Source organism: Rhinolophus sinicus, chromosome 14 (assembly GCF_057876585.1).
Source record: "Rhinolophus sinicus isolate RSI-liver-muscle chromosome 14, RSI-T2T, whole genome shotgun sequence".
In the NCBI taxonomy this organism is placed as follows: domain Eukaryota; kingdom Metazoa; phylum Chordata; class Mammalia; order Chiroptera; family Rhinolophidae; genus Rhinolophus; species Rhinolophus sinicus.
In genome coordinates, this window is record NC_142514.1 from 74487390 (window position 1) to 74514137 (window position 26748).

At 41.0% G+C, this 26748-nt stretch overlaps 1 protein-coding gene across 4 annotated transcripts in view; it reads right to left on the reverse strand.

The window, feature by feature from the left end:
- Positions 1–2854: 2854 nt before the first annotated feature.
- CDKAL1 (CDKAL1 threonylcarbamoyladenosine tRNA methylthiotransferase) overlaps positions 2855–26748 on the reverse strand; it is a 616068-nt gene continuing 592174 nt past the window's right edge. For all 4 annotated transcript variants that reach the window (XM_019734280.3, XM_019734279.3, XM_074335173.2 and 1 more), the window contains exon 16: positions 2855–5328. In XM_019734280.3, coding sequence (XP_019589839.3) covers positions 5146–5328 — 183 coding nt within the window. In that variant the 3' untranslated portion in view covers positions 2855–5145. The remainder of the gene's footprint in view (positions 5329–26748) is intronic.

The window sequence follows — 26748 nt, forward strand, 5'->3', positions numbered from 1 at the left end:
CTTCCTTTGCTGTGTTTGTTAGAATTAGACTCTAAGCCCCTTGAGGCAGGAATCTTTTTATTCCATATATAATTCTTTTGGGTGGTCATGTGTTAATATCAGCATTTAAAACACCTAGTTTTATTTACAAAATTGGTTTTCAGGTTTCAATGGCTAATGTAATCATGAAAGGGGAAGAAATGATGTGTGCCAAGGACACAGTACTTGATATGTGGTGAGCTGATTTTGTCTTTCAGTGACACTACAAAGGAATCACGCCAGTATTTTATGGATGAGGCTCAGAAAGAGAAAGTGAACTGGCTGAAATTTGAACCAAACTTTTACAGATGTCAGAAATCTCATGCTCTTCCCTTATTGACCTCAAATTTATATTGGAAACAACTGTGATCTGAATCTAGTTGACTCTTTTATAATTTCTTAACTCAAATTTTATGATTTGAACACCATAAAATTTAAGCTCAGTGGTAAGTGTAAATTTACCAAACGTGCTATTCATAAATCAACTATAAAATACAGGGAAAATATTTTGAGAAGTGATTAGGTCCCCATATTAAATATGAGTGTGACATGGGTCCTCTAAATTAGGGTGTACCACAGAGCATAAGTTCTCAAGTTTTCTTGATGCAAGGCACTCCCTAGGCCAAAAGAAACAGCTAACCATTCTGTTTAAGTAGGTAGGCCCTAACAACTTAGTAAATATTTATGTCCTCATAGCTTGTTAAAAACTGTTTGAAAAATACATGTAAATTGAAAGAAACATATTTTTATTTTATTCTAAAATTACCGTAATTACTTATTAATGGAAAGTGCGCATCTGTTGGGCACGGCATCACTCTCAAACCTTGAATTAAGAGCACCTTCATATCTTGTTCCACATCGATTTTCACTTGATACTTGCTTTTTATCAAAGCAAGTGCCAAAAATCCAGTCTGACAAAGATAGGGTGCCATCAAAACAATGTTGTGAATTCTAGTGTTGAAATTGTGAACTATTTTGAGTTCGTAGTAGTTTGCATGAATCTAACAGATGTTGCTGTATTTCCCTCAGAAATTTAAAACATCCCAGGGTGCTCCTATGAGTTCACAGAACAACCATGGGGGTGCCAGGCAAGTCTCAAGAATATTTTTCCTCTCTTCCTTTTTCTTCTTTCTCTTCCTATTTTTCCTTCCGTTGTCTACTTCTGCCCCTTCATTTTTCTTTCTAGTTTGTTTTATAATGATAAAACCTCTTGAAACTTCATTTGTAGCTCATATTCTCTCTTGGTGACATAATATACACTGAAACTTCAATCTGGAAAGAAGTCCATAGAAAAGCATATTTTGACTGGATGGCACGTGGAAATCTGATGTATAGACACTTTTTCCCAGCAACAAAGCTTTTACCAAAAAATTCTTTACATTGTCCTATGGACTATCTTACCCTTGTTGAAGCAGGAGACATGGAAGGAAGGAAAGAGGAAGGAAGGAAGAAGGAAGGAAAGGAGGGAGGGAGGAAAGGAGGGGAAAGGAGAAACCTTTTTTTTTTTTCAATAAAATGGGAATAAGAAAACCTATCACAAAAGTTGCCTTTTCAGGACTGATTAACACTTGTAAAGCGCACATCATGATGTGTGGCACATTTAAGGGCTAGACAGTTAATGGTTATCAAGATTTTTATTAAAATAGGGCTGACCCATGGATGGCAGACAGTAGAGATAAGGTCTGCCGAAGAAATGTCAAGGGTACAGAGAGAAGAAATAGTGGGGAGAATGGCAGAATTCATGTCAACAAATGGATTGCAAACAGAACTCTCATATACTGCTTCTGGGAATGTAAATTTTGGGACAACCACTTAAGAAAACCATTTGGCAGTATTTACTGAAGCTGAGCATATGCAAATGCCCCAACTCAGAAATTTGGCTTCTAGATATATGTTCAGCACACAAATACTTATATATGTGTATCAAAACACATGTTTTTAGTAGCGTTATTCATAATAGCAAAAAATTGGAAACTCAACTGTAGAATCGTTAAATACAATGGGGTATAGTCATACAATAGAATTCCATTCAGCAATGAAAATGAATGGACTACTGCTACACACAACAACTGGATGCGACTCACAAGTAATGTTGAGCAAAGGCCGACATGAAATAGTGCATACTATATGATGCCATTTATATAAAGCTCATAAACAGGCAAGCCAGTCTATGATGTTAGAAATAAGGATAGTAGTTAGTTTTGGGGGGCAGAATTAATGGCTTGGAAGGTGCATGGGGAGTCTACTGGTGCTGGTTACAATGTATGTCCACTTTTTGAAAATCCATCAGTTTCCTATGATTTATGCACATTTTCATCTGTTTTACTCTGTTTACCTTAAGAAAAAAAATTGGCCAAAGCATTGAAAAAATCTTGCGCTAGATTGAATGTGTGCCGTGCCCGCAAATTCATGTTGAAACCCAATCCCCAGTGTGATGGTGGGAGGTGGGGCCTTCAGAAGGTGACCAGGTTGAGGGTGGAGCCCTCATGAATGGGAGTAGTGCCTTTATAAGAAGAGACCCAGAGAGCTGCCTTGTCCCTTCCATCATATGAGGATACAGCCAGAAGATGGCCATCTATGAACCAGGAAGTAGGCCCTCACATACTACCGCATCTGCCAGCACCTTGATCTTGGACTTTCCAGCCTTCAGAACTATGAGAAATAAATTTGTGTTTAAGCCACCCAGCCTATGGTATTCTATTATAGCAGCCTGAACAGACTAAGACAGATCTTTCTACAAATTCCCTTTTTCAGCGGAGAGGGCCAGATGAAAAAAAAGAAAAAAGAAAAATTAAAAAAGAATTTTGGTACTAAGGGAAAACATGAAGAGACAACATGAGGTACAACAGTTATATTTACGAAGTGCAGATGAATTGTCCTATCATGGTTGACTCTGTATGGGTCAGGGAAGGCTAGCTAGCTTATGCTGTAGTGATCACTCCCAAAACTCAGAGGCTTCACACGACAAAGCTCCTTTCTTGTTTGACGCATGCCTAGCACATGCTGGCCCTCACATTAATCTGAGGGCTCTGCTCCTCACATTACTCGGGACCAAGGCTGAGAGGTTTCGTCTTGGCATATGTGCACACGCTTACCCTGGTGGTGGGAGGAACACACGGCAGACTGCACATGGGCTCTGAACGTGTCTGCTGCAGACAAAGACATGACACTTCCACTCCTCATGCCCTGGCCAAAGCAGGTCACACAGCCAGGGCTACCACCGAGAGCAGGAAGGAGTGGCGCTGGAAAGGCGATGATGCTACTGATGACCACACTTGCTCTTCCAGCTCCCTGACGCAGTTGCATTCAGAGTCCTGTCCACAGAGAACTGTGCTGTCGACACCTACCACACACTTCTCTCCTCTCTCTCTCTAGCAGGACGTCCTGGAGAAAAGTAAGCTGGATTTCCAAACCCCTGCCACCCCCATCATAACTGGCACCAATAAATACAATGACCAATACCATGTGCTCCCTGCAGCAGAGCAGTGGCTAAGTAACTTTCTGGACAGAGAGCAGAGCGGAGTTGCAGCCTAACTGGGGGTAAGAAACAGTCGGGGCAGAGTGGGGAGCATCCCGTATGGTCGAAACAATCCTTGAGGATGCCCCCCATGTTCGGTGAGGTGGCAGTGGGGCTGCTGGATGGCTGCGTGTATCATTCTCTTACAGGAAGAAAAAATGAAAGCAGGAGAGGGGAGGGAAGAAAAGCATACAGCTAGCGAAGAAGAAAAAATTAGATGAGGCGGGTGAGAGGAAAATGGTGGGGAAAGAGTGAGCTTCGGGAAAGAGAGAAAAACTTTCTGTCTCCAACCGGGTTAGAGGTATAAAGCTTTTCTTCTGTCCTACATAGTGTGACTCTAGGCTTGGAGTAGTATTTTCACTTCTGCTAGGTTTTTCAGAAATATGTACCACACAGGAACGCACTTTGTTTATTAACAAAAAAAAAAACAAAAAAATGACTGCATGTGTCTCCAGAAAGGAAGTGCCCACCAGGCTCCTACACGCTGCAGGACTGCGGAGTCCGGGTGATTGACCCACAGTGGATGTTCCTCTGTAGGACTCTCGGGCACATCCTTTGCTTTTTCAATGTGACTTTCTCTTGGATTCACACACCAGTTATGGGAGAAATGTATTAACACTAAAATTCTGGGTTTTTTTACACTCACCAACTGATGACATGATTCAATTTTAATTTGTATTCCTTAAAAGATACATAAAAGGCCGAAATGTTTCGAGATAAAAGGAAGAGCTTAACAGGGTGGGAGGGTGGGTTTAAAGATGAAAAATGTCCTCCTATGGTAACCACCGGGCACCTCATTTCCCTGTGCTGATACAATCCAAGTAACTTTTTAAATTCTGATAGTCATACGATTTGCTTATTACATCAAATTTCTTTTATCGTGAAAGGAGTCACTTCATTTAGAGAAGGCTATTGATGTCAGGTAGAAATGAACATTTGTTGCCATTGGTCAAACATGAACATTTGTTGCCATTGGTCAGAAAAAGGGCACGGCTTGTTTTCGACGAATCTAGTTTTTGAAAGTTGGTGGGCACCAAAGAAGTGGTGACTCCTCACACTTCTCAAACTGTTGCTGAGAGTCCTTTAACTGGCAGCCTCCCTGTGTATTCCAAAAGGATTCAAGGTCTAAAAAAGGTTTCAATATAAATGTTTCAGAAACACACCTGCTGTGAAAAATAAGATGTTCGTAGCATCGGGACTCCAAACAACGTATAAAGAGGAAGGTGCATTTAAATATGTTTATTATAGATGGAAAATTCTTCCCACATAAGAAAAAGGTGAGTAGGCACACGGTATGATTAGGTTCTGATTTCAAGATTGGAGATTTAAAGAAGATACAACCATTTGCATTTCTTGCTAAAAATAAACCAAAAGGGGCTTAATTTAAAAGATATGCTATGGCAGCTGTTGTTAGTTTTTAGATCAAATAACCAATGGGCCCAACTCCACATGAGACAGGGTGAGCCTCATTAAAAAGTGTGGCTGAAGAGGACGCAGTGAGACCAGCATAAATTAATGGCCTTTGAGAACCGATGTGGTTGCTTTCCTGTTCATTGAAGATTTTAATTAGGAATTTATTCTTCTTCAAAGATGCTTCATTTAGTTGAGTTTTAATTATAGACCTTGACAAAAAAAGCAAAAAGCAGAGCAAACAGAGCCAGGCCCACAGACATCCTCAGCGCATGCAGCCTCTGCAATTGCAGCACCATTCTGGAACTCGCTGGGTCCCGCTGAGTTGCAGCAGAGGTGTGAAGTATTGAGCTCAGGTGATTTCCAAGTGTATTTCTGAATTCCTAGAAAGAGAGAAACACAGAAGGGAAAATAATTTTAGAATGCAAAGAAAGCCCCATTGTGGTATCAATCAAGTACTGGGTCGCCAGAAGGAACTTCTTTTTCTCACTGAGATGTAACTGACAGAGAACATTGTATTAGCTCCAGGTGTCCACCAAAATGATTCGATGTTCTTATATACTGTGAAATGATCAGCACAATAAGTCTAGTTAATATCCATCACCACAAAGTTACAAATTTATTTTTCTTGTGATGACAAGTTTTAGATCTACTCTCAAAGCAACTTTCAAATATGCATTACAGTATTATTAACTATAGTTACCATGCTCTACAGTTGATCCTTAGAATTTATTTTAGAAATGGAAACTTGTACCTTTTGACCCCCTATCACCCATTTTGCCCACCCCCAACTGCCTGTCTCTGGCAACCAACATCTGTTTTCTGTATGTATGAACTCAGGTTTTTCATTTGTTTTTCTTTCTTTCTTTTTTTGTTTAAAGTCCATATATGAGTGAGTCCATACAGTATTTGTCTTTCTGTCTTTCTCTGTTTGATTTATTTCGCTTAGCATAATGCCCTCAAGGTCCAACCATGTTGTCACAAATGGCAAGAAGTCTCTTTTTTAATGGCTGAGTAACAGTCTGATAGTGTGTGTGTATAAACACACACACACACACACACGCACACACCACATCTTCTTTATCCATGCATCCATCAATGGACACTCAGGTTGCTTCCATGTCTTGGCTATTATAAATAATGCAATAAACACGGAGTGCATTTATCTTTTCAAATTAGTATTTTTGTTTCCTTTGGATAAATAGTCAGAAGTGGCATAGCTGCAGTATACATTGGGTTCTGTTTTAAATTTTTTGAGGAATCTCCATACTGTTTTCCATAGTGGCTGCACCAATTTACATTCCCACCAACAGTGCAAAGGATTCCCTTCTCACAACATTCTTGCCAACACTTGTTCTATCTTGTCTTTATAATAAGAGTCACTTTAACATGTGTGAGGTGATATCTCCTTGTGGTTTTGATTTGCATTTCCTTGATGATTAGTGATGTTGAGCATCTTTTCATGTACCTCTTGGCCATCATGTACCTGTTGGCATGTCCTCTTTGGAAAAATGTCTATTCAGATCCTCTGCTCATTTTTTTAATCTGTTTTTTTTTTTTTTGTTTGTTTCCTATTGAGTTGTTTGAGCTCTTTGTATATTTTGGATATTAACACCTTATCAAATATCAGATATATAATTTGCAAATATTTTCTCCCATTCAGAAAAGGTTGCCTTTTCATTTTGTTGATGGTTTCCTTTTCTATGCAGAAGCTTCTTAGTTCCACATAAGGAACTATCATTCCTTCAACAGAGGCACATTCAAACACCCATTATGGGCCAGGCAGCCCCACGTGAGGTATAAGTCACAGTTCCTTCCCTTGGAGGGTCACACCAAGTTCATGATTTTCCAGATTATACAAAAACTACATGAGAGAGACAAACAGTGTTTATGGAGAATCAAGGCAGAATTCGTGAAGGATAGAATTTATGTCAAGTGGAGTCATATCACAAATTTTTCCAACTTTTTAGGATACAAGTATCAGAAAAAAAAAAGAGGAACAAAACCCATGGAAGCCATTTTTATTCAGCGAACATGTCCCTTGGGACAGAGATTCCCAGTTGGGCCATTGATACAGAAGGACTGCCCCCTACCTGCAGGGGGCCTAAAGTGATCTGGGTGGCTAGAGGCATCTGTCTCCTACGTGCAGCCCCCCCCACCATTTGCCCTGGTGTGCCAAGTAACTACTATCATTTTCTCTGTGTGCCAGGCATGGAAAAGGCTGGGAAACCCTTCTTGGAGGGAGCATGAAAAGCTAGGAGACATGACTGCACTATCTTTTAGGTATTCTCTATTCCTTGATGCTTTTTTAGTGGCTGTGGGGAGAAATAGAGGAAACCTGGCAACTCTCAGGTGGTTCTAGTGTTTCGAAGTATAATTTTGATTCCATTCCGTAAGGTTTCCACCTTATGTACAGGCTTTAAAATTAGTGTCTCCCCAGTTGAAACTTGAATAACATGCTGAGAGATGGGGTGGGTGTGGGGAAGGGGAATACTGGATGGAAGGAACAATGCAGGGGGCGGTGGGGGTTACCCAGAGGCAGTACATACAGCACAAGGCATGTCTGTCTGTGGAAGAACAAGAAATCCACAGAAGCACAAAATGTCTCTGAATAACCATTTCACTTGGCGTATTTTTCCCTTCCAAGCTCTCTAACAATCTCCTGGTGACCGTATCGCCTCTGTGTGGGAAGTGGGGAGTTGCAGCTCACCATGCACAGCAGAAGCACTGGAACTGCACTTTCTAGAGGTTACTCTGGCCAGGTGGGTTGAGGGGAGCGAGCAGAACGAGGGCAGAGGATTGTGGCAATAGATGAGGTGGGAGAGGATGGTGGCAGAAGCGTGGAGAGGAGGGAACAACAGACTTTTGATAGGATTTGAGTTCAGAGAAAGCGGGTAGTGAGAAGTACAAAGAATAGGAATGGGGAAATAAAGATGAGTTTTACAATCCAATATCCGCCAGCTAAGTTACATGTGATAGATGCGAAAGAATTCTTGCTTCGCCTGTAGGAGACTAATTGCAAAACTAACAAAGCCGTTAACCACAGGGGTTAATCTCTAAGCCCGATGGCAGTCGAACCATTATTTATTTCTGCGCTCCTCAGGTACCTGGGCCTCTGGACACATGCTGGTGCCCCTGCACTGTGAGCCCTCAGCCAGGAGCACACCGCTGGGCGGCTGCCCTGCAGCGGGAGCAGGGGCTGGGCTCAGCGGTGCACCGAGATCCACCCCCTGCCCCCTGCCCCGGGAGACCACTCTCTTGGGAGACTGACTTTTTCTGCTTGGTATTTTGGAATTGGGAATATGTTGACAAGCTTTCATTTTGATTAAAAATAGCCTCAAAGTCTCATGGCCAGCACTCATATGGATATAGTAACCTTGGGAAAGAATGTAGTCCTGTAGCTCAAATGACAGAAGCTGTGTGAGCTCTTCAAAAGTAGTGAGGCTGCGTAGTCATTGTTGGGTTCTTGGAACCTGCACAGCTGCAAGTATAGAGGAGGTACTCAGTACGTGTTTAGAAATGAACCAATGAATGAATGAATGAATGAATATGAGGGTGTGTCTTCCAGATGAGATGTACCCAATCAAAAACATGCCTGTCTATGTCTCTTGTGATCAATGTGTCTAGTGATGCATTCAGGGCACTTTTCTACATGAGTCACGAGCTGTTGCCTCTAGCAATTAAAGCATCACTGTCTTAGTCTAGGTTTCCAAGACCAGAACTAAGAGGCTGATTCATTTCTCCTAGGCCCAAATTTAACAGTTTTGAGTCACACATGGCTTTGAGAAGCTGATAGAGACTACAGACTGGTCCCCAGAAAAATGTGGAAGTGCCCGTGCATATATGCACACAGCCCCACTCACACTTCTGTGTGTAACTTCAGGAGGTCCCAGGAGTGGATGCAGATATTGAGCGGCCTGAAGCTTTTCTTTAAGAATAGAAAAATGAATACAAAATTAGGTAGAGGAACTTGGAAGGGGCCCCTCAAAGTGTGGGGCCCTGAAGGTTAAGCTCTATAAGCCTTTGGGAAAACCTACCTCTGCCCCACCTCGAGTTCTGAATGCTGACCTTGGTTCTGTGCCTGCAATTCAAGAAGCTGTCACTCGGTGATCGCTGCTGCCAGCCCAGGAGTCAGGCTGCCTGGGACGGGCCTGGGCGAGCCTTAAAGCATTAAGTCTCTGGTTGGGTTCATCAGACATTCTGCTTCACAAAGCTGCGGTACAGGTAACCCACCTGTGCTCTCAGCTTCACACCCTTCGACTTTTGATGCCAGTGTCACCAAATTTCTTCCCTGCTTCCTTCTCACTCATGTGCCATAAAATATTGTCTCAAAATGCTAGTTCCCTACCATTGTGGATGACCTGTGATTGTGTTCAACACAGTCACTCTTCCTTGGGCATTGCTTTTTTCCTCCCTCCACCTCTCAAACATTTAACACATTTGAACATAACTGACCCATAAAACATATTCTGTGCCGGGCCCCTCTCCTGTTCCTAGTGGGCGAGTCTGAATCACAGAACCACGCTGAGAACAGCAGTATGCACATGCAGCCCCAGGGAGCCCACTTGACCTGCCTCTCTCCTTAAGATCAAGGTGGGGGCTTGATAACAGGGGAGGAGCGGGAAAACATAGCCTGTCTCCACAGCACTGTGCTTCTTTCATTATCTTCCTCTCCTACCAATCCAAGATCTTGATTAAAGGAGTTTCACAGTATGTCTTAAAATACAAGGCTGAAAAAAAGTTTCTCAGATGACAGGGGAATCAGGAGGCAGCTAGCTTTGTACATTTCAATTGTCATTGGCACTGTGCTACTGACGGAAAAGTAATTTAGAAATACAGGAAATATAAGGACTTTCTCATAAAGTCCAAGATGCTCAAACATCTAAATGCACAACTCGAGCAGATTTATGTACAGTTAGAAGTGGCATTCATGAACAGAAAATAACACAGCATTTCCATAATGAAAATAAAAAGTGCTTATAGGTAGTGATGATAAATAACCAAAGTAAGATAAAAGTTTACATACACACACACACACCCACACACACCAATGTATATAAATAGCTATAGAGAAAATCTTAGTACAGCAATAGCTGTGGAAAGTAAACAGAAGGCTTGGAACTTCCCTAAGCCTCCTAAACATAATCAAAATGACTAATTCCTGAAATTCAAGATGCGATTGCACCTCTCAAAATATAATGCACCAAATATGAGAAACTTTTTTGTTTACTAAAACTAACCAGACATCAACTGTCAGACTTACAATTTTTAAGAAATCAATTCCATTTAGAAATACCTTTTTCAAAACAGACAGAAATTTGAAACAAGGCAGGATATGACCTTTGTTTAGTCAAAAAGACACTTGTATTTATCCAATGATAGCAGATGAAGGACACACTAAGAAAGGCTGATAAATTTTTTTTCTTGTAAATCTCACTGTTCCCTAATTTGCTAATTCTTAAACGTATTCTATGAATTTTTAAAACTACAGCTTATCAAATCCGATTAAAGTAATACATCTGTTAAATTGGAAACAAATATATACACCAAAATCAAAACAAAACAAAAGCAACTTAGAGTTTCAGAAACTTCAGGGATCGGAGTTTAATCAGTGAAAGATGAATGAAGACGGAAGAAAAATTGTTACTACAGTCCATCTCTAATTACTACTGTCTGGTTGGATATAACAATAGTCCAACTTTAATGATTCCCCCTTCTTTAGCAGTTGCATGCAAATTGTTGGGGAAAGCAAAGCAGGCTTCAACCTGAGCACATTTAACACCCTGGGGCACAAATGGGAACCAGTTCTAGGAGTAGTAGGTGCTGGGGCTGGGCTCCCATTCCATCTCCATGGGAAGATTCCTGGGCCAACGATTTACCCTCTCTTTGCTTCCATGTAAAATCACCTGCAAAATGGAGCTACTGCTAGTATTTACATATCATGGGTTGTTATGAGGAGCAAATGAGATATGTATAACATGTGTCTTGAACACTTAAAACTCAAATAAGATCAACGTAGTCTATGGTATTCTGTGGTTCTCATGGAATGTGTAAACTGCCGCAGATGTTCTTTTTACAAAATTGCCAAGTCACTTTTATTTGCTTTTCAAATTTAAGCTTTTTTGTTCCTTACACAGGAAGCATACAGTACAATGAATGAGTAAGGGTTTCAAATTTGGGCAGACCAGAAACGGAACCCAAGTTCAGACATTCATCAGCTGTCTGACCTTGGCCAAGTGGGTTAAGCTCTCCAATCCTAGTCACCTCTTCTATGAAGTAGGGATACCAACATCTACCGTAAGATGTTGAAAGGCTTAGAAATGACATGCCCAGAGTGCAGGCAGGTACCTAGATGACAAAAGGTTTAAATAAAGGGCTACTATTACATTCCAGGACTGCGGCTTGGAAAACGGAGAAGGCCAGAGCCGCCCACAGCACCCTACACAGTCTGGAGATGGTAAGTCCTGCCTGGGTACTGTCCTTGCAAGCACTCGCCCAGGAGGGAGAAGCTATGCCTACAGTGAAGTCAGCACCTCTTACGGTCTGGGCCCTCCATCTGTGGAGTGAGTCTTCTGGAAAGGCTCCTAATTAAAATCATCCCATACAGGAAGGGAAACCTGGATTCCATAATTTATGAAGAGGGATTCAACCGTCAGATGTGCAGGTCCCCTTTTGTATAATATCTGCGTTTTCTTTTAATATCTAATATTGTAATGCTGTTTTCAAAGGAAACTAAAAAGGAATGAAAAATGTCACTATCAACCCCACAACTCTACAGAAAACCTTTTTGCCCTTGCTCTGTGCCCTGCCTGCACCAGCCATCTCCCCTCTACCCACTACCACGCGCTCTGTGTTCTCTTACTGTTGTTTTCTCAGGCCTCAACCACCCAGGACCTCCTGTGGAACAACCTCTGGCAAGCAGCAGACAGAACAAGACGGGCGAGGTGCTCCCTTCCGCGGGGCTGCACGTCCCTCATCATGCCTGTCAGCGGTAGTGAATGGCGTGCCCACTCCTGTCTCCTGCACGATCCTGTGTGTGCGCCTTCAGAGTAGGGCCAGCCTGACTCTGCAGTGGCTGCCCAGGGCCTGGCACCGAGGGGACAGTGTTAGCTGGAAGGATATTTGCACTTCTGCCTGTTCCTCAGTACTACATGCATGTGTGTGTGTGCAAATCTTTCCCTATGAATTGCCACTTACCTATTCTTGTATTTCTTATTAGACTGTCAGGTAAACAGGACACAGTCAAACATCACTAATGCTACACAGTATACACAGAGATAGCGTCACTGGGAAAAAATACTCACCAGCGGAGAAGTAACATGGTGTATCAGCTTTCTATCGCTACTATAACAAACTGCCACAAACCTAGGTTTTTAATACAAATTTATTCTCTTTTAATTCTGGAGGTCTGAAGTTCTAAAATCCAGGTGCATTCTTTTCGGCGGCTCAGAGGGACAATTTGTTTCCTTGCCCTTTACATGGCTTCTAGAAACCTCCTGCAGCCTCTGGCTTGTGGTCCTTTTCTGCATTTTCAAGGCCACCAGCAAAGTTCTCTCTCTCTTTTTTTTTTTTTTTCATAAGCACCCTTGTGATTTACACTGGACTCAGTTGGATAATCCAGGATAATCTCCCCATTTTAAGATCTTTACCTTAACCACACCCTCCAAGTCCCTTTTGCCATGCAGGTAACACGTTCACAGGTTCCTGGGATTAGAACGTGGATGTCTTTGGTGGTGGCGGAATCACTGTACTACTGCTCATGGCATACGTGATTCCCCAAGAAGACCTCATTATCCCACCAGAAAGTGTGCCCAGCTCAGGAAGAGCAGAGCACGAGAGAACGAGCTCCAACAGAAGCCCGATACTCCACACATTTACAGGGCAAGGGGCACAGGGAACCCCCGGTGACTGTATGGCTGGTGACCCTGAAGCTTGCTGGTGGAGGAAGATGAGGGGGCTCCAGGGCTCAGCCTCTGCCAGGGTCTCCTCCTTTCTCTGAGCTAATGCAGACCTGCTGAGGTAGCTGCTTGCTAAGAAAACGAGCCTCCAGGACCAGCCATATCTGTCCTACTCAAATAGCTCTTTCAGCCAAAAGAAACAAGGATTTGAAGGAAAGGGTACCGAGGAGGTCATCAATCAACATCCTCTAAAGGGATATTTGCATTTCTACTTATTCTTTCGTATCCTATAGATGTATTTTCATACAGTTATAAGTATCCTTTTCTGGGGAGCCGGATGGGCTTGGCCTTCCAACGGAAGAGAGTCACGCTGTTCAGAGGCCTCTCCTGCAGTTCCTCCTCCTTCGCATCAAAAATATTTATGAATTATAATATGTAATATGGCCACAGAACCAGAAGCATAAGGACCCTGCAAGAAAGGTGGAGGACAGGCTGCATGTAGAAATTCCAAGTAGAAGAAGCAGTATTCATGGAACATTCACCATGTGCCCAGCTGGTCTCTACTCTGCACGCATTCGCTCCTGTAATCCTCCCAGCTGCCTGGGAAGTGGTTAACATGACGTAATCCTGGCTGTAAGCACTCGCCCAATTTACAGACAGTAGGTATCAATGGTGAGGCAGATGACAGGCTCGGCATTAGTCATCCTAAGTTCAGTCTTGGTGGTAACATACCATTTATCATGTTACATGAAGAAATGAGAAAAATCAAGGCACTACGTAATTATTAAAATAATTATCAGGATCAAGATTCCTACCCAACAGACTTTATCCACTGTACTGCTGCACTTTCTCATGCACGTAATGGTGTTACCTGGTGTTTCTCTGGAGGACGTCCCAGGACAGCCAGCGTCGGGTCATGCAGACACACTTCCCACTACCTGTCGTGCTGAGCCCTGCTGAGTCTGTGAATGTGACCTGTAGATGGCATGTCACTGAGCTTTCTCTGAACATACGCACATGTGCTTGATCTGCTCACATGTGAACATGCTGAAAAATGTGTTTTAATGAGGAACAGGTGGTCTGGTTCTGCTCAAATTAAAGATATCCTGGTAAGAGAGTTGCCACCTGTCTTCCCATCTTGCAGTGCAGCTTCTAAATGAGTTCTCCTGTCCCTGACACCTGCAGGTGTGGCCAGAGCCCTGTAATCGTACTCCATGTGCCATCTCCCTTCCTAGAATTGCCAGACAACCTTAGCCCTGTGTGTGGTGTCATTCGCAGACACCAGGACCTATAGGGAGGGGATCAAGGGTGCAAGCTACTTTCTCGACTGTTCTTCTAAACATTCCTCAAATTAGGAGCATCTTAACATCATTTCATTAGGGAAGCCTAATTATCTCCAAACCGAAGATGTTAGTACCTTCTAGTTCTTGAAGTCTACGTAAATAATGTTATATGCATTGCCCGTCGGCATTACTGGTACACCAACATGTAACAGGATCAACAAACTAAACTTGGAATCAATCACACTTTTCATTTATTTTGGGAGAACATTTACATTTTAAAATCTCTGTCACACAATTACGCAATGACAGCAGAGTACTGACGAGCCTTTCGGTATTACTTTTGGGCATGAGCAATTATAAATCAGATGTTATTCATATGTAATTTTTCCCTCCCCCTCTCACCTCAAATGTGTAATTGCTATCAGGTCATTAAACTCGCAAAGAAAATACTTTAAGCTGGAAAACACACACACCCAAAAAAAAAAAAAAAAATCAGTATAATCTTGGTTTTCTTATTTTGTTTTGGTGAAAGCAGAGTAAACACAAGGCTTTGCTAATAAGGCCAAACATAAATTATTAAACTATCTACTGGATGATCAAATGCATTTTGGATTACATTCTGAATAATTTTGCCTTGACATTCACCAAAGGAAAAGATCTGACGTGCTCCTGCATGGTCTTGGTGATCCCTCTCTTTCAGAACTCTCAACCTTCTGACTTAACCACACTAAATGAAAAAAAGAGATAATCATATCAAACACCACAGCTTGGCATCTACCTATCATCTAATAATTATTTTGTATAAACTCTCATCTATCTCATCCGACTCAAGAGATAATGAAAATGACTCGTAAGCTCCCAACTTCTTTTAATGGATTCAAAATACTTCTTATGTGTACATTTTTCTTGTGGCTCCAAGGCACTGTTAGAGCTTGAAGTGGACGCAAACAGGGATGAAGAAAAAAATCATTTGATGGCTCATAACTCAAGATCAATTAGAGTTTAGAATCATTTTTCTTTTAACTGAGCCTGAACATATGGCCTATGCAGAAAATCTATTGAAACCAAATATGTGATCAATTCAAGGACATTTTCTTAAAATATATATTTTGCAGTGTGGGTATACTATCAGAAAAAAACTCAAAATCTCCTGACTTTGAAAAGTTTACTTTGAATACAAAATCATCTTCCTATCAGAAAGCTACTGATCAGAAGTGCATATTACTCCCCAAAATATAAATTTAAATTTAAGGAAGAGCCTCTTAAGGTGAGCATTCCTAATACCATCAGCTCCATCAGTCCCTGATAATAAGGAATGAACAAAGGTAGCCGCTCAGTGTTGGAATGCCTTCCCGACCCTCCAGCTGTAGGTTTCTATCTGAATACCTGCACCTTCTTTAACCTTCGTAGTTTTTCTTTAACTTAACACCAATGTCCATTCAAATGAACTTACACTTTCTCAATGTCTTACTTGTTACATTGACCAAAATAAGGGGGGGGGGGTAGGGTAGGGCAGAAGAATCAGAGAGAGAATAGATAATACAGTATAAAAACCTATGCCACAATAGAGCACTGCCATTTGTTTATACATAACCTCTCGAGTTCTACCAAAAAATGAGAGGTTGCAAGCTTTGCCAAAAGGGTATGTTATCAGAAGTCTGGCATCTTAACTGGAGATACATTATTTTCACTTCTTCATTGGTAGTAAATTTTTTTTTCTCCAAAGAAGTTTTCATACTAGTCGTACTTAAGGGAAACCCTAGTTATTTATTTACTATGTCCAAGTTTGGAAATTACTAGAACTTATGCAGGTCTCTCTTCTGCTAAATAAATATCAGCCACAGACGTATAGACAAATACACACACACATACATGCACACGCGCACACACACGGTCTTGAAATAAACAAGGAACAAAGAAGCGCATTTAGAACTATGAAGTCTATAATCATAACATTCACGATAGTGGCAGAAATCTGAACTAATCTAGTCCCAATTGTTGGCTGGAGATAAGCATGAGTACAAGTGAAAGCTGCTCCACAGGGGTGGCAAAGCGTAAGGAAGACAGAAAAAGTGACTTGGGTCAAGATGCTCTATGGATGATGAAGTCCTTTCACCACCACAGAACCGCACAGAAACCATCCACATTCCATGCAGTAGATACAGGAAGCTGTGAACTAGGATGTCGACGAATATAACAACAGGGTGTATTGAAGCTAATCTTTAAGTAATCAATTCAACTCAAAAAAATTACTCCTAAGGATTTCTTCCAATTAGGTAAACCATGATAGTGTGTTGGCAGATGTTTGCGCTTTAAATGAAAAAGAGGCCATGTGTGATGTTAACTGCTATTATTAGGTTGGTGCAAAAGTAATTGTAGTTTAAAAGGTTAAAAATTGCAAAAACCACAATTACTTTTGCACCAACCAAATACAATGCAATCCTCTCATCCTGTTCTAAGTATCATTTTCAATGACACTGGAGATAAGGTTTTAGCATCATTGAGCTCCATGAACTGCCTAAAATGAATAAAGCACATGGCAGGTGCTTTGTTCTGTCTCAAAGAGTCTCATAAATGATGAGCTAACATGTAAAATGTTTCCTGTAGATAACTACGATATTATTCAGCTTGGAAAATTCAGATAAACTAGTTTAAAAAAATTACATGGTATGTACTATAATTACACTAAACTCAGTCACCTGAAGAAAGTTCACATCTCTACCTATTTTTCTATCATTTCCTAAGTTCCCTTACACGTTCTTCCAAAAATCCATTCCAAGGCATGCCTATCTCCCTTTCTATTTTGAATATGAACATTTTTTTTAAAAGTGAAAAATAATAATCCTATCAAAAGTCACTTAAAATAACTGCGAGAAGATGAAGATATTTAATAATGTATCTGACTATAAAAGTGTGGCGGGTAGCTTCTAAGATGGCCCCCAATGATCCCTGCCTCCTCGTATTCACATCCTTGTGTAATTCTTTTCTCTTGACTCTGGGTTAAACTTACTGACTTGCTTCTAATTAATAACACTCAACATAAACGATGGGATGTCATTCCTGAAATTAGGTTACAAAAAACCGTGGTTTCCATCTTTCTCACTCTCTCTGCTTGCTTGCCCTGAGGGAAGCCAGCCACCATGTTGTGAGCTATCCTATGCAGAAGCCCACATGAGAAGGCACTGAGGGAGACCTCTGACCAACAGCCAACAAAGGACTGAGACCTCAATTTAACAACCCACAAGAAACTGAATCCTGGCATCAGCACTGAGTGAATTTAAAAGCACATCCTCCCTCCCCCACTCCCCCCCACCCCCCCACTCCAATGAGCCTTCAGTTGAGATGACACTCCTGGCTGACACCGATTATAACCTCATGACAGGCATTGAGACAAAGGCATCCAGCTAAGCTGAGCCCAGATTTCTGACCCACAGAAGCACTGAGATAATAAATATTTGTTGCTTTAAGCTGCTAATTTTGAGGTAATTTGTTATACAGCCAAAGATAACTAATACAAAAAGATGCCAGATACAGGACTAGAAACTGATTTACACATATGTGGAAACATTATTTATAACAGAGGCATTGCAGACCAACAGGAAAGTCATTCAGTTGCCAATAACACATCTCAGTTGTTAGTTGGAGTCTATGGGATAACATTAGTCCCTGTATTCATTTGCTAAGGCTGCTGTAACAAATTACCACAAACTGAGTGGCTTAAAACAACCCAAATTTATCATCTTACAGTTCTGGAGCTCAGCAGCCTGAAATGAGCTTTATTGGACTAAAATCAAATGAAGTGTAGTTGTCCTTCGGAGGCTTGAGGGGAGAACACATTTCCTCGCCTTTTCCAGCTTGCATTCCTTGGCTCCTGACCCCCTTCCATCTTCAAAAATCAGCATTCTTATCACTCTGACCTCTGATTCCCCTGCCGCCATGTTATTTTAAGGATTATCTTGATTACACTGGGCCCACCTGGATAATCCAGGATAATCTCTTTAAGGTCAACTTGACTGGCAAATTAAGTCCATCTATAACTTAATCTCCCATCCTCTCCGAGTAACCTAACATCCACAGATTCCTGGGATTAGGACCATGGACATCTTTGGGGGGCTCTTTTTCTGCCTACCACAGGCCCCAAGGGTGATCATGTTGAGTTGGGTTGTTGGGTACATACGTACACGTCAGAGAACACCACCATACTCTATAGAGTTTCCTAATTAGGAGACCATGAACAATTCCTTAACTTCTACTAACTTTTAGATTTTGGATTCTTTATGTGAAAAATGAGTTTTGTCTTTTTTTTTTTTTTAAACTAGATTCAACCCTTCCAGTTTTGCAACTCAATATCTAAAACCAAGATACAATTGTAGAGCTGGAGTGACTGGATCTAAATTTGAAGCAGAATGTGAGTTCCTGTGAGACGACAGAAAGAGGGTGGAAAGATGTGCAGCCCTCCAGCAAGAAAGCTGGAATTTCATAGGGTGTGGCAGAATGAATGCATTAGTGGTCCCAAGCCTTCATACACCTCCTGTATCTGTGCTTTCTCTCACAGAGCTCTGTGGTGTTCTCCCTGGTCTTGACTGTGGGACTTACTTTGGCTAATGGGATGCTATCAAACACGAAGCATGCCGAGGCTTGAAGAGCACTTGTTTGCTGTTTTTCTTCTGCCTTCACTGTGAGAACGTGCCCAGGCTAGCCTGTTACAGGATGAGACCCACGGAACAGAGTGGATTCATCCCAACAGTCCCAGCTGAGGCCATCGAGATCAGGCAACTGAACTATCAGACGTTGCAGTGAGTCCCACCAAGATTAGAAGAGTTGCTTAGCTACCCTCCAGTTGACTGAAGATGCATGAGTAAGCCCGGCTGAGATCAGCTGAACTCCACTAAGGTTTGGTGGTGGTTTGTCATGAGGCATTTGTATTAGGTTGGTGCAAAAGTAACTGCGGTTTCTGCAATCATTTTTAACCTTTTAAACCTCAATTACTTTTGCACCAACCTAATAATATAGCTAACTGATAATACAGAATGACCCGATATTTGGTCCTGTATTCCATTTTAGTAAGGGATGCACCTATATCTCCAGCACAAATACATGCATTCATTCACTCAGCAGACATTTACTCAGCATTTGCTCCATGCCAAGCACTGTTCTAAACATTAAGGACAAAGAAGTGAATAAAGCGAAATATACCAGCCTCATTGGTGGGGCTTCCATTTTTATAACTGGAGACAAAGAAGCACATAAATATTTAGTATGCCTGATGGGGAGTTGTGTCATGGAGAAAAACAGAGTACAGAAAGGGGGTGTGACAGACGATGGGGTGACTATCTTACAGAGGGTTCTTCAGGAAGGCCTCACTACTAAGGGGATCTTTCAGCAGAGACCTGAATGAAGGAGGTGACAGACATGTCACATAAACGTCTAAGAGAAGCTCATAAGCAGAGGGACGAGCAAGTGGAAAGGCCCTACTGTGGGAGGGTATCTGCTGTGTTCAAGTTCAAGGACCATGAAGACCAGTATGGCTGGTCTAAAGCGCCTGACGGGGAGAAAGATCAACGATAACATCAGTGAAGCAATGGGGGAGGGGCCAAGGCACTAAGCCTTGTAGGCCATTACAGGGACTTTGGATCCCACTCTGAGTGTGACTGGGAAACACATTTTTTTCCTTTAATTTTAAGTTTTCATTGTGTTAAGATATACACATATATAATAGAATTTACCATTTAAATTAAGTGTACAATTCAGTGCCATTAATTACAAATCGTCATGTTGTACAGCCAACACCATTGTCTATTTCTAAGACTTTTTCATCACTCCAAACAGAAACTCTGTAACCATTAGGAAATAACTCCTCATCTCCACCCTTAGCCCCTGACAACCTCAAATCTACTTTCTGTCTCTATGAACTTGCCTATTCTAGATCTTTCAGATAAGTAGCACCATATAATATTTGTCCTTTTGTGTCTGGCTTATTTCACTTAGCATAATGTTTTCAAGGTTCACCCATGTGGCATTATGTATCAGAACATCATTTGTTTTTATAGAGGGATAAAATTCCACTGTATGTATATACTGCATTTCATTTATCCATTCATTTGTTGATGGACACTTGGGTTGTTTCCACCTTTTCATTATTGTGAATAATGCTGCTATGAACACTGGCATACAAGTATCTGTTTGAGTGCCTGCTTTCAATACGTGGGTACATATGCTGGGTCATGTGGAATCCCAGCATATGGGTATGAGCAGAAGAGAGACATGATCTGATCTGTATAGAAGGCAGAAATAGGGAGACCAGTTAGGCAGATTGTTTCTGTTTATTTTCAGATACACAGTTCAGAGAAGAGACAATCACAAGAATATTTAAAAGAAGAAGACCCGTAGCAAATAGCACTATCATATACTGTGGGTGCTCTGTGATTGTTCAGAGGAACTGATGTCATCTGAAGGATAACAGAAAAGAAAAGAGCCACTCAAAGTCGGTAAAAAAATGGAACTTAATCACAATAACAAAGTATTTATATTAGGCAACTGTACTTTAGAAATGCTGTTGCTGGTTATGAATATGCCTGAAAAGACCAATGACCAAGTCTTCTTCTCATGATATATATGTGATTTTGGCAAAACATAACCCATACCCGTGGACCTATTATTATTAGTATCTTGATTAACTAGGCCTAGATGAATCTTCACTGGCTATCACCATGCTACCAATTTCATACCACATATGCACTGATCACTTCCTATGTGCCAGGTACGGCTCTGAATGCTTCCCATGCATGATCTCACTTCACTTTCAAAATCACCCTATCAAATGGATTCTGTTACCCTCAATTTTATAAAAGAGGAAACATATCTAGAGCATGACCAGCCAATGATCATGTAGTTAGTAAGGGACAGAGTCAAAATTTCAAATCCTTACATCATAACCCCTAAGCTCATGTGCTGGGGATACCTGATTCTTTCGAAACGCATGCTTGCAAGAAAGAAGCCCTGGGAGGCAGGAGCGTCTAGAAGGAAAATGCTGATCATGATAAAGTACATCAGCAAGAGTTCTTTACTTTTGTGGTCCTTGGATTTCTCTCTCAAGTGGTGGCAAATCTGAAAGGCATTGCATCCTATTTTTATAGGATGACTTCCTACTAGATAACTGTCAACTTGACATATGGCTTGAATATTTATGTTTCTCAGTAATTTTACAGAATTGCATTGGGGAGATAGAAGGACAAGAGAAAATTTATTTCTCCAAAGCCCTTTAAATTTAAAACTTTGCAAACTATGTTAGAAAACAAAGATATTCACAGTTCTATTATTTTAGGCACCACTCAAAGTCAGTACCCTGAGTAGGACAGGAGAAACAAGCTATCACTAGAAAGTAAAAGGAAAAGAAAACTAAAATTTATGGTTAGAAGCATGCCCGGCTCTAAAGTATGCATCCTTACAGTTCCTGTGAAAAGAATTTAAATTTGCAAGATTATTATCAGTTTAAAAAGGGGCTTTTGCAATTTGCTTATTGAAACGTCAAATGACTTCAAAGAGCAGGTTGGGTGGCTTGACTGTGACTTTTTTAGCCCTTGAAGAATACACTAATTTCCTAAATTGAAGTTACAGAAGATTTCAACCTTTTTATGTATTTTCAATTGCCCCGCCTCTGGTGGAGAAAACATCCATTCCACCCTGCATGTCATTGAAAGCCAAGTTCATTCAACAGATATGTACTGAGCACCAACTCCGAGCCATGCACTGTGCTCGGGCCCGGAGCTGGTGGTGAAAAGAACAGACAGGTAGCCCTGGCTCTCATGAGCTTTTCTTCACACAGATGATTTATGCTGTTATGCTCGTGCTCAAAAACTTTCCAACATGCGAGGTAAAAACTTCTAGTATTCACCCTTATGTTCTTCTTATGTATATAGGAACATGTACTTCCCAAACTCTTGAAGTTAGGTAGTAGAGCCATGTACTAGTTCTGGCCAATGGATGTAAAGAGAAATACCATAGGCCATTCCTGTGCTGGGGCAATGAAAAGCCTGGTTCTCCAGCAATTCTGTTCTTGCAGTCAACCTGAGTCCCTGAGTGACTGTGTGGAACAGACAATACCTGATTCCAAGCTGCCCACTAAATGGTACTTGACGTGTTGTAGTATGAGCAGGGAATAAACCTTTGTTATGTTAAGGCTGAAATTTCAGAGTTAATTTGTTACTGCCTAACTTATCATGCACTAATACATGTGATTTACTGTTTAACGTGTTAGGTATAATTTCTCTATTGGACTTTAAAACCTGGAGGTTCCAATTTTCATAGTGAATGTGATTTTCCACCTTCTCCCAACTGCCCACATCTGCTTATGGATGCCCAAATAAAGCCATATTTATTTCTGTGCACTCCACCACTTGGAGATAAACAAAAAAAATTCTCATTGAGAAAAATTTCTTATATGGAAAATTTCCTTCTTTATTTGCCCGATTAAGTCCTTTTTACCCTCAAAGTCCAGTTATAATCTCATCACATCCATGAAATCCTCTGTAGTGGAAATTGTTTGAATACCCTCTCCATATTGATAGTTCTCCACTCTGTAAATTCTACCTTACTAATATAGATTCCAAAGAACATTCCCCATCCTATATTTGTTCCTAGGGTGCAATCTTGAGACCCAGGTTCCAAACTCAGATACAACACATGTGAGACACTGATTGTAAAGTAAACTTCATGAGGAAACAGATAGGGAGCTCTACCTTGCTGGGGCAGAGGGCAGAGGAAATATCTCTTACCAGCAGCCTCTATGTGGTTCTGGGGTTTTTTTTCTGGACAACTCAGCAAAGTCTACTCCCCAGACCTTCCAACAAGTCTATGAACTCTCTAGTATCCCTTTTTAAACTCCTTCCTGTTTAAACTAACTGAACTGTTTTCTGTTGTCTACAAAGAACCCTGACCCATAACACAAGTCTTCAGAGGTTTCCTATCTTCCAATCCTTTATGATATGATGCCATCAAATGTAGTACTTGATATATTATAGATTTTGTTTCATACGCACATATCTTCTCTTCCCAACTAGACTTTCGACTCCTTGAGGGCAAGAATCACTTCTTACACTTCTGCATCCCAAGCAGTGCTTGGCACGGTGCTGTGTGTATTTTAGGAACTGACAGATGACCATATACTTTATCATCCAAACCAGGATACTTTGCGGGAGTGTAAAAAGGGCACTACTATTAGTTGTATCAGGACAGCGGGTAAAAACCAGGACTGTCCCAGATAAACTGAGACATATGGTCATACTTGGCATTGATAATTGTTGACTGCGTAAGGAAAGATATTTGAAGGAAAAGTAATGTAGCTAAAATGAAAGCATGAAAGAACTGTTCTGGACACCTAGGTTTAAATGTCACAGGAGATAATATTCTCCTGGAGTCGGCCTCACCCCAGCCAGTAGGGATGGAGATTGGGCTCAGATGACCTTTAGGGTTTGGGGGTTTCTGAAATATGGCTTTGGTTTTCATAAGGAAGCTTTTTCCATTTGGTGCTTTTATGATGAAGAATAACTTTTGTTCCTAATGAATTCATTTAGATTTGATAAAGATCACCTATAAAACTTCAACCACAAGAGCAATTATATTGCACAGGGCAGCTAGGGCACCCACATAAGACCCTCTCCCTCACCCCAATCCCTCCCTACACAGGTTACAACAGAATAGCAGTACTACCAGAAAATCCAGACTAAAATCTCCTTAAAGTTCAAAATCACAATTATTAGTTCTATATCCAATATTCAGTCTAGTGCCTAGATAACATTATGTTCAATGATGCTAAAACATATCATAAGAAGCCAGGTATTACCTGCATGTGGGTGTGAGTGATTCAAGCTCAGGGGGCCTGAATCTCTTCTCTTGCCCTCAGCCCTTCCTTGCTCTGGGAGTCTGCCCATGCCTTTGCCTTAGCTCACTGTTTCCTTCCCCACAACATGGGCAAAGGACAGAGAGGTGGGGAAAGTATGTGCCCACCCCACCCTATGATGCCTCTTTGTGCACGCACAGCAGTGTGAAGAACACTTCCTGTGTTCTAGCCCAGGCTAGAATGATAGATTGAGGTAACACAGGCACAAAGCCTTAACATCAAGCACACAGTAGAGGCTCGCTGCATGGTAGCTATTACTACCAACTCACAATTATTCCTTGATGCACGCCATTCCCTTCACCATGCCCCAGCTACAAGCCTCAGGAGAGGAAAATGATCATCAGTGATTGCACGACTGGTGATGGAAGTGAAACGAAGAAAGCTAACTGTTCAGCATTGGCTCGCTCTGATGACACTTTGGATGGTACTCAAATTGGAGGATGGAAAGTAATGCAAACATACCAAACACATTTTGAATCAACATCATCATACTAGTTCAGCTGTAATGTCCAGTAAAATACAGCTCAACAGCACAGAATAAAACCTATGGATCTAGACTGGGAAACCGAAATATGCCCTAATGGACGTGCAAAAGAAATTAATTAGATGCAATATGAGAAAATGGACTAAAGATTACATGGACTATGCTTTTAACTGTTTGTGACACCAATTTAACATACGGACAAATGAAGAACTCAATTTTATATAAAGTTAAAAAAGAAAACAAGAAATGAGAAAAACTGCTTGGGGTTGGAGCCAGTGTCTGGGGGTGGAAGGAAAAGGAGGAAGGAACACGCCCTTATTTGCCTCTAACACGGTTAGCTGATCTGTTTGAAATCAGATCCACTTTCAACTGTTTTAACTTAATTATTAAGCCATTTCTTTAACCTCATGAATGCAGTGTTCATGTGCTTTCAAATCTGGCCCTGAACTAATAGACCCTTTCACTTCAGTGGCTTTGGAAATGAATGTTAGACGGAGAGGAAAGCATTTTAACCGTGCTTTTCTAAGGGTCAAAGCTCTGAAAATACAGCATAGCCTGTACATAAAACTCAGTACACCTGAATATCCTGCTGGCCCTTTGTCTGGTAATGAGGCAAACCATGCCACCCTTGAAAACTTCTGCTTCCTTTCTAAGCGCAGTTGGCTGGGTTGGTGCTGAGCTATCTAACTGCTCAAGTGAATCCATTATTAGGATCAAAGTCCCAATAGATGAGAAACAGGTGGCAGCCAGACACCCTGGGGCAGTCTTCCCTTCATTTGTGAGAAACAGAATGGTAGGTGCAGCTCGCCATTCTAGAATATTCTCCTTTAAAAGGGACATACAGAATAAGAGGAAAAATGTCTGTCAGTAAGAACAGCCAATGCTACAAGATTGTTCTTGAGCCTTTTTCTGTTAATTTGTCACTCTCATTATGTGAGGAAACTCCTAAGTTGGTCTGCTTTCATCTGCCATTTTGTAGGATATCATGGCTGACGATTGCGTTTAAAATGATAAAAGGTTGTGCTTTTCACCTTCATTGCTTAAAGTAAAACAATGCCTTGGCCTGTATCACAAATTGATAATGGTAATATTAATAGTAGCCAACATTTACTGACGGCTAAGCCATATCCATGCAAATCCTATGAAGTGCGTACTACCGTGTTTCCCCGAAAATAAGACCAGGTCTTTTATTGTTTTTTGCTCCAAAAGACACATTAGGGCTTATGTTCAGAGGATGTCATCCTGAAAAATCATGCCAGGGGCTTATTTTCCGGTTAGGTCTTATTTTTGGGGGAAACACAGTATTATTATTCCCATTTCCAGAGGAGAGAACTGAGGTGGAAAGAGCTTGAGTAACTTTCCCAGGGTCATATTTCTTGTAAGTGGTGAAACAAGGATTCAAACCCAGGTAATCAAAATCTAGAATCCATGTTCTTAATTGCTATACTCTACTGTAGAGTGAAAACCAATGGAAACAAAGTATTTTTTTTTAAAATTCAAAGTAAAAAAATTAAAATAAAAACCAGGAAATTACTGGTTTTTAAAGCTATATTTATTGAATTCCTTCATCAAATATTAACATACCTACTATGTACCAGGCACTACATACACATTACCTAATTTAATCCTTTGTGAATCAGTTATGTCCATTTTACAAATGAAGAAACTGTGATTCAGGGAAGTCAGCTGTACAAGACCAGAGAAATTGTAATTGTTGTTTGAACGGAAACCTGACAGACTCCAAATCCTGAGCTCTTTTCACAAAACCACCCTACTTTTTCTTTCTTTAAGCAATTCTTAACTGCTAGGAATATACTCAAGATGAGAAAAACTTTGTAATAATACTGGCTGCTTATAAGTTTAGAATTAGAAGAGAATTTTCTTCTTTTCTGTCTTTTACCAGACACTAAATAGCTCTGATTTCTTAAGTATTGATCTTAGAAATTGTAGGATTCAAGTGATTTGTTAGAATACAGGCCATAAAAAGAGAAGGAACATCAGGAGTAAAACTAGTTAGCCTTGGGTAAGCAGCAGCCGTGTTCATATTTTCTTGTCTTCCTAAGGCAGAGTTATAAGTTGACTGTGACTTAACAGAACACAGAGAAAATGACTGTCCTGTCCATTTCTCATCCTTTTATTCCCCCACCTCGTAATCCAGTGTAACTTTGGTATATGAAAGGCAACTATTGTCCAGAAATTATCAAATAAGACTCATACAAATCAAAACGGAAGGCAGCATG